Source organism: Phacochoerus africanus, chromosome 4 (genome assembly GCF_016906955.1).
Source record: "Phacochoerus africanus isolate WHEZ1 chromosome 4, ROS_Pafr_v1, whole genome shotgun sequence".
Classification (NCBI taxonomy): domain Eukaryota; kingdom Metazoa; phylum Chordata; class Mammalia; order Artiodactyla; family Suidae; genus Phacochoerus; species Phacochoerus africanus.
Genome location: NC_062547.1, coordinates 70,400,713 through 70,410,838, shown reverse-complemented (window position 1 = coordinate 70,410,838; position 10,126 = coordinate 70,400,713). Strand labels below are relative to the sequence as shown.

The following is a 10,126-nucleotide window of genomic DNA, read 5'->3' as shown; positions in this document are numbered from 1 at the left end:
CGTAGGCTGGTGGCTACATTCCAATTGGACCCCTGGCCTGGGAACATTCATACGCCACGGGAGCAGCCCTAGAAAAGGCAAAAAGACAATAAATAAATAAATAAAGTTAAAAAAAGAAAATCCAACTGCAGTGGCTCAGGTCACCGTGGAGGCATGTGTTGGGTCCCCCACCTGGCTCTGTAGGTAAAGGATCTGGCGTTGCCACAGCTGTGGCATAGGTCACAGCTGTGGTGTAGATTACAGCTACAGCTCAGATTCAGTCCCTGGGAACTTTTTTTTTTTTTCCCCTACTTAAGTACTATGCTAGACAATATATTCTTTTTTTTTTTTTTTGGCTTTTTGCTATTTCTTGGGCCGCTTCCACAGCATATGGAGGTTCCCAGGCTAGGGGTTGAATCAGAGCTGTAGCCACCGGCCTACGCCAGGGCCACAGCAACGCGGGATCCGAGCCGAGTCTGCAACCTACACCACAGCTCACGGCAACACCAGATCGTTAACCCACCGAGCAAGGGCAGGGACCGAACCCGCAACCTCATGGTTCCTAGTCGGATTCGTTAACCACTGCGCCAGGACGGGAACCTCCTATTCTGTTTTTTTAATAATGATTTTTATTTTTTTCCATTATAGCTGGCTTACGGTGTTCTGTCAATTTTCTACTGTACAGCAAGGTGACCCAGTCACACATACATGTATACATTCTTTTTTTTTCCACATTATCATGCTCCATCATAAATGACTAGACATAGTTCCCAGTGTTATACAGCAGGATCTCATTGCTTATCCATTCCAAAGGCAATAGTTTGCATCTATTAACCCCAAATTCCCCTGGCAACTTCTATATGCTGTGGGTATGGCAAAAAAAAAAAAAAAAAATTCCATGAACCAAACAAAACCAAACAAAAAGCAGAGTTAAGTACACAAAACAATACAGATTTTTTCCCTCTAAGTATTAAGACCTTAAAACCAGTCAGACACAGGAGTTCCCATTGTGGAGCAGTGGAAGCAAATCCGACTAGGCACCATGAGGTTGTGGGTTCAATCCCTGCCCTCACTCAGTGGGTTAAGGATCTGGCATTGCAGTGAGCTGTGGTATAGGTCACAGACACAGCTTGGATCTGGAGTTGCTGTGGCTGTGGTGTAGGTTGGCAGCTGTAGCACCGATTTGACGATTTGACCTCTAGCCTGGGAGCCTCCATGTGCTGCGGGTGCAGCCCTAAAAAGCAAAGCAAAAAAAAAAAAAAAAAGACCAATCAGATATAACAATGTTCTTCTTAAACTAGCTTAAGCAAATAATTGCTATCCTTACTGAATGTTTACTATGTGCCAGGCATGTTCTCAGAACTTGACATAATCTATCATAATCCTCATAATAGCCCTATGAAGGAGGCACATCATGCCCATTTTATACGTGAAGAACTGAGGCTAGGGAGGGTTAAGTAACTTAGCCAAGGTGGCATGGTAAGTCACAAGATTGAGATTCAAATCTGAATGGTCTGCAATATGTCAGAATACATGCGTTCACCCCTGGGGCTAGTGTGCCTCTCCTAATCACAATTTACAGTTTCTGCCTCTCTCACACACAGTCCAAATGCCAATTTCCTGAGGAAGAGATTCTCATTGACTTCTGCTTTTAAAAGTGCAGGGGTACTCAGAACAGCTCTATCCAGTGGCTAACACAAGGTCAACGGTTTCTCTACATCTCTCAGCTTGGTTTTTCTCTAATCTTTTACTCCACAAATATTTCTTGATTTCTTGTTACCGTGTGCCAGGCTCTGCTGATACAGAAATGAACAAAATGTTCTAGTGAAAGTGGTGAATCAATAACAAAATGTCTGGAGTTCTGTTGTGGCTCAGCAGTAATGAACCTGACTAGTATCCATGAGGACGAGGGTTCGATCCCTGGCCTCGCTCAGTGAGTTGCAGGTTTGGCATTGACATGAGCTGTGGTGTAGGTCACAAAGGAGGCTGGGATCCCACATTGCTATGGCTGTGGCGTAGGCCAGCAGCTGTAGCTGTTTCGACCCCAGCCTCAAAACTTCCATATGCCGAGGGTGTGGCCCTACAAAGAAAAAGAAAAAAAGAAAAAAAAAACGACCAAAAAAAGCCCCCATCAAATACATATTAGATATAATAAGTATAGGGAATGCAAAATACTACTACTACTACTACTAAACTGTTTAAGGGCTGATGGGGAGAGTGTGGAGTGAGAGGGTTACTTTTGTTTGTTTGTTTTTGTTTTTGTCTTTTTAGGGCTGCAGCTGCGGCACATGGGGGTTCCCAGGCTAGGGGTCTAACCGGAGCTGCAGCTGCCAGCCTACACCACAGCAACACCAGATCCGGGCCACATCTGTGACCTACACCACAGCTCACAACAACGCCAGATCCTTAACCCACTGAGCGAGGCCAGGGATGGAACCCACAACCTCATGGTTCCTAGTTGGATTCATTTTAAATAGGGTAATCAAGGAGGCTTCACTGGGGAGGTGATATTTAGACAGAGGCCTGAGTCAAGTTTAGGTGTGGGAGAGTTCCCTGATGGTGTAATGTTTAAAGATTCAGTATTGTCTGGAGTTCCCGTCGTGGCGCAGTGGTTAACGAATCCGACTAGGAACCATGAGGTTGTGGGTTCGGTCCCTGCCCTTGCTCAGTGGGTTAACGATCCGGCGTTGCCGTGAGCTGTGGTGTAGGTTGCAGACGCGGCTCGGATCCCGCGTTGCTGTGGCTCTGGCGTAGGCCGGTGGCTACAGCTCCGATTCAACCCCTAGCCTGGGAACCTCCATATGCCGCGGGAGCGGCCCAAGAAATAGCAATAACAGCAACAACAACAAAAAGGCAAAAAAATAAAAAATAAAAAAATAAAAGAATGCTTATTTAAAAAATAAATAAATAAAGATTCAGTATTGTTAGAGTTTCCTGGTGGTGCAGCAGGTTAAGGGTCTGGAGTTGTCACTGCTGTGGCTTGGATCACTGTTGTGTGGCTTCAATCCCTGGATCAGGGATTTCCCCGTACCAGGGATGGCCTAATAAATAAATAAATAAGTGAAGGAGTGAGCCTTGGGGATACTCAGAGGAAGAAACTTACAGGTGGAGGGAATAGATAGTACAGAAGTCCACATTAGCTTCATCATCACACAGTTTCTCCCCTCCTAATGACAAAGATGTCTTTGGCTACTCCACCTGCATCCCTCATCACCCAATAGAAAGCAGCACCGGGAGTTCCCATCGTGGTGCAGTGGTTAACGAATCCGACTAGGAACCATGAGGTTGCGGGTTCGGTCCCTGCCCTTGCTCAGTGGGTTAACGATCCGGCGTTGCCGTGAGCTGTGGTGTAGGTTGCAGACACGGCTCGGATCCCGCGTTGCTGTGGCTCTGGTGTAGGCCGGTGGCTACAGCTCCAATTGGACCCCTAGCCTGGGAACCTCCATATGCTGCGGGAGCGGCCCAAGAAATAGCTAAAAAGACAAAAAAAAAAAAAAAAGAAAGCAGCACCTCCTTTTCCTAGGAACTCGAGGAAAAGGCCCAGATGGAAGCCTATTGGATCCCCTTGTGTTACATGCTCTCCCTGAACCAATCACTGTGTTCCAGGGAATGGAGCTTTCTGATTGGCTAATCTATGGCAGGCTGATGCAATAAGGTAAGTACCACTCCTCCCCCAGGCAGGTACCTCTGTCTCGGGGTTTTACCTCAGTTTAAGCTTAGCTCAAGGGAATAGCTTTTATGGTTTGTTCCATACTTTCAAGATTATTAAAGAACTGCACACTCCTTGTAGAATAAAATCCCAAGAGTACAAACATAAGCGTTAAAAGTCTTTTTCCAAAAAAATCACAAATGAAGTCTCACACTCCAGAATACATGTAATTTTACAAACACAAGCTCATTCATGCATGCTGTCTGGCAGCACTGCCCAACAGTGTGCAAACACTCAAATGTGCCTCATTATTACAATTATTTTTTTCCTCCTCAGACGGGGAAGAGATGTTGATTAGTATAATATCAGTAGTTTACATTTTCGGAATGTTTGCTATGTGCCAAGCCAGGTTTTATAGATGAGAAGGCTAAAGATCAGATAATGTAAGTCACCTGTCCAGGATCACACAGCAAAGAAAGTGTGTCCATGCAGAAACCAGAGCTCTTCCCACCCCCACCCGCAAGGAGCCACGGGGGCTCTGGAGGGCCCCTGCCCACTCCAGGCCCAGCAGGGCGTCTGCCTCTCTCTTATCTCAGCCCTGGCTGCCTGCTAGTCCCGCCCCCTCGGGGGAGCTGCCACTTGGAGGCGCCTGGCCGGGAAGGGCCTGGTCAGCTGTGTCCTGTGGAGGCAGCTGCTGACCCAGCTGTGGACTGTGCCGGGGCGGAAGAAGTGGGGGCAGGAGCCCTGGGCCCCCCGTGGCAGGGGCTGCATCATGTATCATTTCAGGGCAACCCTCTGGCCAGGAGTTGGCTCCCTCTGTCTTCTGCTAGCTGGGGCCACCTGGGCTCCTTCACCCAACTCCCCCGACGCCAAGTTTGAAAGCAAAGGTAAGGATGGACCTGAGTTTGGAGGGAAATGCTGGGGCCCGAACGTCCAGCCTGGGTCCTGGGGTCTATGCCGGTTTTTGAACCTTCAGTCTATGTTCTGGGGGCCCAAGCTGATATCTGAGCCCCTAGACTGGGACCTGATATAGCATGCTGGGGTCTATATCCCCAGGCTGGGTTCTAGCAGAGAAGTTATAGAGGGGCATTAGAGTCCTGTTTTATCTTTTCAGGGACCCTGGTAACATGCTAAACCCTAAATGGGGAAGAGCTGGTGCTGGGTCTAGGCCCTGCTGTCTAGAGTCTCTGAGGAGAGGGAGCCGACCCTCTAGAGGGGGAGGGAGGATTAAACCTAGGTTCTAGTCAGAGGGGCCGGACCGCAGGCTACTGTAAACACGGTTTTCAAGCAGACGCCAGATCCCTGGGTCTGCGGAGTTGAGGGAGGGGGGCAAGGGGCACGGTTGGCGCTATCGGGCAGCCGGGAGCCTGCCGGGGCCGATAGGGGGCCCCGCCTCCTACACACACACACTCACCCGCACGCATGTCTTGAGTTGGGGCGGGGCGGGTCGCGGGAGGCGGAGGCCTTGAATGCAGCGCTCAGCTCAGCCCGTCTCGGGGTGGACGGGTGTGTGTAGCGAGACAGTAAGACACGCAACCGACGCTTGGGAGTTCGGGGGGCACCACTTCTGCGGACCCCTGGAAGGGCCCCCGCTTGGGCAGTGCGCGGGGCGGGACATTTCTTATCGGTTCGCACAGGCAGCGGGAGGGAGGGGAGGATGCCTTGGCCCGAGGACGAGGACGGGTCTTGGGTCTCCTGACCCCCTCCCCTGCCCTCATCCCCAGCGGCCCTGTTGGCAGCCCGCGGGCCTGAAGAGCTTCTGTGCTTCACCGAGCGGTTGGAGGACTTGGTGTGCTTCTGGGAGGAAGTGGGAAGCGCTGGAGTAGGCCCAGAAGACTACAGCTTCTCCTACCAGCTTGAGTGAGTCCGACGGAGCAGGTGGAGCGCCCTACAGGGGTAGGGGGTGGGCGGGGCGGGCAAAGATCCCCCGGAGCTCGCACCTTGGGATGTCTCCTGGTGTCGGGGCCGGATGGCACCTCTGCTGGTGGTCACTAGTGGGAAGCCCGCGGGGTCAGGGTTGACACGCCCCTTAGTGGCCGGGGCTGGAACAGTCCGTATTCACTGCTGGAGTGCGATCCCAAACACTGCTGAGAGGACACCGCTCCAAATCGGCACCAAGGCGTCGCGTACGTCGGGGCTGGGACGCCCCCTGGTGGTAGTGTTCAGAACGCGCTCTTGGTCAGGGCAATACTTCCCAAATTGCTCCCTTCCCTCGCTGGCTCCTCGGGGAATAGGGGTGAGCCATGGAAGCCATGCCGCCTGCATCAAGGGCCCACGGCCCGCGGCTCGGTGCGTTTCTGGTGCTCGCTGCCTACAGCCGACACGTCGAGCTTCGTGCCCCTAGAGCTGCGCGTCACTGAGGTTTCCTCGGGTGCTCCACGCTACCACCGTATCATCCACATCAACGAAGTGGGTAAGTGCACTGGGGAAGGGGGAGTGTTAAGGAGGGGCCCTAGTTTCTGCTCAACTGAGCAACCGCTCTCCGCAGTGCTGCTAGACCCTCCCGCTGGGCTGCTGGCACGGCGGGCCGAAGAGAGTGGCCACGTGGTACTGCGCTGGCTCCCGCCGCCTGGGGCACCCATGGCGAGCCTTATCCGCTATGAGGTGAACATCTCGACAGAGAACGCCGCAGGGAGCGTGCAGAGGGTGAGGCCCGCCCCATCTCCTAGCCCCAAGGGCTGCATAGTCAATAGCACCCACCTCTAAGTCCCACCCAGACGGTCACTATGGCCTCGCCCCTCCACATTCCGCCCAAGACAGTTCCACATCTACCAACTTGTTCTCTTTCCTAATGTCCCCTTTCCCACCCCACCTGGACGCAATCCCAACTACCCCCTTGTCCCAAACCCTAGGCCTCCTCAGGGTCCCGTCCTTTCACTGCGCTGGCCAGTCTGTTAAATAGCCCAAGTCCGCCCTCTGCTACCTGGGTCCCGTTCTGATTAGTCCCAGCTTTCCCAGGCCCCGCCTCCTGCTTTCATTGCCCACCTCCCCAAGAGTGGGCTCGGTTGTCCTTTCTCTGATTGGCTTGGTCCATCAGGCCCCACCCCCAACATGCCCTTCTTGGCCCGCCCCGCCCCTATTGACCACGCCTCTCATCCGGGCCCCGCCCCCAGGTGGAAATCCTCGACGGCCGCACTGAGTGCGTGCTGAGCAACCTGCGGGGTGGAACGCGCTACACCTTCATGGTACGCGCGCGAATGGCAGAGCCGAGCTTCGGTGGCTTCTGGAGCGCCTGGTCCGAGCCTGCGTCGCTGCTGACAGCTAGTGGTGAGGCCTCAGGCAGGGGTGTAGGAGGTGATGGGTGAAGCATGAGGCAAGCTCACGCCTTCATCTTCCTGCTCCCCAGACTTGGACCCCCTCATCCTGACCCTCTCCCTCATCCTCGTGCTCATCTTGCTGCTGCTGGCCGTGCTCGCCCTGCTCTCCCACCGTCGGTGAGCGCCCCATTCTGGCACCTGGCTCACACTTTTCCCCACCAACTTTCCCCTTTCCCTGAGGAAACTAGGTTCAAAGAGGGGCAGGCACTTGTCCAAAGTCACACAGTGAGGAGTCAGTGGCAGGGCTGGGATGCAAGCCAGGTCAGACCTAGACTTTCAGTTAAAATTCTCAGTTCTTGGTTATATTTCCACCTTCTACTTCAGTGGCACCCCTTCTTGGATTCCTTTGTTAGTATTTTTCCCAATTTCATCAGCTCTATTGTAAAATCAACCAGATGAGCTTAATGGAATGATTTAACCCTAAGTGCCTCTGACTCCTGTTATCAAGATCCTTGGGTGCTTTACATGACCAAACATCCTGAGGTTTTTGTAATTCCCCCAAATCTTGGCACATACTGTTCCTTCTACCTAGAATGTCCTTCTTGCCATGCAATATCCTATTTTTCTTACAAGTTTATTTACTTGATTGGAAAATACATATTGAGTGTCAACTATGTGCTAGGCACTTGGGAGAAAATGTAGAACAAACCAGACATGTCTCTGACCTTGTGAATCTCATAGTTGAGTCATACAACAAATAAGGGAATGAACAGATATTTGGTTATAAGTTGTGACGAGTAATGTTACAGAAAAAAAAGGGGTATAGGGACACGGCAGGATGGCCAGGGAAGGCCTCAAAGCAGAGAGCTGAAGCCTGGAAGGAGGCAGACATTTGAAAAGCAGGGAGAAAAACAGCAAGTACAAAGGCCCTGAGCTGGGAATGAGTTTGGAACATTGAAGCAGCTGCAGAAAGAGCATATGGGAGTTCCTGTTGTGGCTCAGTGGGCTAAGAACCCAACACAGTATCCCTAAGGGCTCAGGTTCAATCCCTGGCCTCGCTAAGTGGGTTAAGGATCTGGGGTTACCACAAGCTGCAGCATAGGTCACAGATGCAGCTCAGATCTAGCATTGCTGTGGCTGTGGTGTAGGCTGGCAGCTGCAGCTCTGATTTGACCCCTAGCCAAAAAGAGCTGTATGGTTCGAACTATGAGGGAGGAAATGGTAGATGATGAGGTGAGGGGCAGTGACAAGAGTCAGATCACACAGGGTCTGCTGCAGAGCTGTGGGAAGGAGTGTGGATTTTATTCTGAATGCAAGGGGCTACCATGGAAGGGAGTGAGGAAGGAAGGTACCTAACAGATATCCAGGCAGGCCTGGGTGGGTTTTAGAGGGAGTACAAGGCAGTATACATTTAACTCCTATACATCCTTCAAAACTTTGTTCTAGTTGCCCTTTTGTAGGGCCCTGCAGATGCTTTGGTTGAGCCTGTTTTCCAGCCCCATGCACTCGTCTGCCTCCACCATGACCACACGAGGCTAGGAGAATCTGTGCCGACTGGTGCTGAGGGGGTCTTGGTGAATGTCCAGTGACACATGCCTAGGTACTCTTTTCTTTTGGCTTCACCAGGACTCTGAAGCAGAAGATCTGGCCTGGTATCCCAAGCCCTGAGGGCAAGTTTGAGGGTCTCTTCACCACCCACAAGGGTAATTTCCAGGTAGGTGGCCTGGCTGTCTTGTCAAGGCCTGGGGTTCCCCTGCTCCTGTGGCCAATCCCCAGGTCTCTGAGCAGACTGGTGCTGTTTCCCCAGCTGTGGCTGTACCAAACTGATGGCTGTTTGTGGTGGAGCCCCTGCACCCCTTTTGCAGAGGGCCCACCTGCCCCTCTGGAAGTTCTCTCTGAGCGCTGCTGGGGGGTGACACAAGCAGTGGAACCAGCCGTAGATGATGAGGGGTCCCTGCTGGAGCCGGTGGGCAGTGAACATGCCCGAGACACCTACCTGGTGCTGGACAAGTGGTTGCTGCCCCGGAGGCCGGCCAGTGAGGACCTCCCACAGCCTGGTGGTGATTTGGACATGGCGGCCATGGATGAAGCCTCAGAAGCATCCTCCTGCTCATCTGCTCTGGCCCTGAAGCCTGGGCCAGAGGGGGCCTCAGCTGCCAGCTTTGAGTATACTATCCTGGATCCCAGCTCCCAGCTCCTGCGCCCAAGAGCCCTGCCCGCTGAGCTACCCCCTACCCCACCCCACCTGAAGTACTTGTACCTTGTGGTGTCTGACTCTGGCATCTCAACTGACTACAGCTCAGGGGGCTCCCAGGAAACCCAGGGGGGCTCATCTAGTGGCCCCTACTCCAACCCTTATGAGAACAGCCTTGTCCCAGCCCCTAAGCCTTCACCCCCGAACTATGTGACCTGCTCATAGGATTCCAGCCCTCAGATGCTTGGGGACCCAGCATGACTTCAAGTGCTACTCCAAGCCCATATTTATCCAGCAGGGTCAGTGAGGCCTCCCTCAGGACTAAGGACATTGCTGACCTTGACTTTCTGCTCAATACATCCTGCTCAGAAAGTCACAACCTTACAGTATTTTTAATGTACAGGGGTTTTTTTGTAGATATATATATATATATAAATATATATAAATTTTTCTGTCATGACTTCTGTAAATACCTGTAAGCTTCATCTTTTCCCTGGGCCATAGGAGCAGCAGTATAAGGTCTTGAGTTCAGTCTGAAATTGTGACCTGACTGAATAATAATAAAATGAATCAGTCAGTATAAGTTATGCTAGCTGCCCTAACAAACAACTCCTGGGAGTTGCCTCGTGGTACAGTGGGTTAAGGATCCAGAATTGTCACTGAAGTGGCTCAGGTCGATGCTGTGGCATGGGTGTGATCCCTGGCCTGGGAGTTGCTTAACACATTAAATGTTTTCTCTCTCATATTTCAATTTAAACAGGTGGGCAGCTATCCTTGGAATACATCAGAATCCCAGACTAGCTTTATCATCCCCAGGGGTAACTTGGCATCTTTAGATGAATCCTCTGCATCCTGTCAGCCAACAAGCAAAGACAGTAGGTGATTCTGTGAGCTATTTTAGGGATCTAGCCTAGAGGTGTTGGCCATCTCTTCCTCACAAATTCTACCAGTCAGAAATGGTCATGCAATCACCGCCAGAACGATTGACAGCTGGGAAATGTAGTTTAGCTGTGCATCCAGAAGAGAAAAGCTGTTTAATGAGCCACT

General features: G+C 51.8%; 1 protein-coding gene across 1 annotated transcript; it reads left to right on the top strand.

The window, feature by feature from the left end:
* The first annotated feature begins 4,075 nt into the window (after window positions 1-4,075).
* Window positions 4,076-9,536, top strand: EPOR (erythropoietin receptor). The gene is made up of 8 exons (XM_047777147.1): window positions 4,076-4,515; window positions 5,353-5,488; window positions 5,863-6,041; window positions 6,117-6,274; window positions 6,742-6,895; window positions 6,975-7,062; window positions 8,512-8,599; window positions 8,693-9,536. Exons 1-8 carry the CDS (start codon window positions 4,401-4,403, stop codon window positions 9,302-9,304), a joined length of 1,530 nt encoding a protein of 509 aa, XP_047633103.1. The 5' UTR covers window positions 4,076-4,400; the 3' UTR covers window positions 9,305-9,536.
* The last annotated feature ends 590 nt before the right edge of the window (window positions 9,537-10,126 follow it).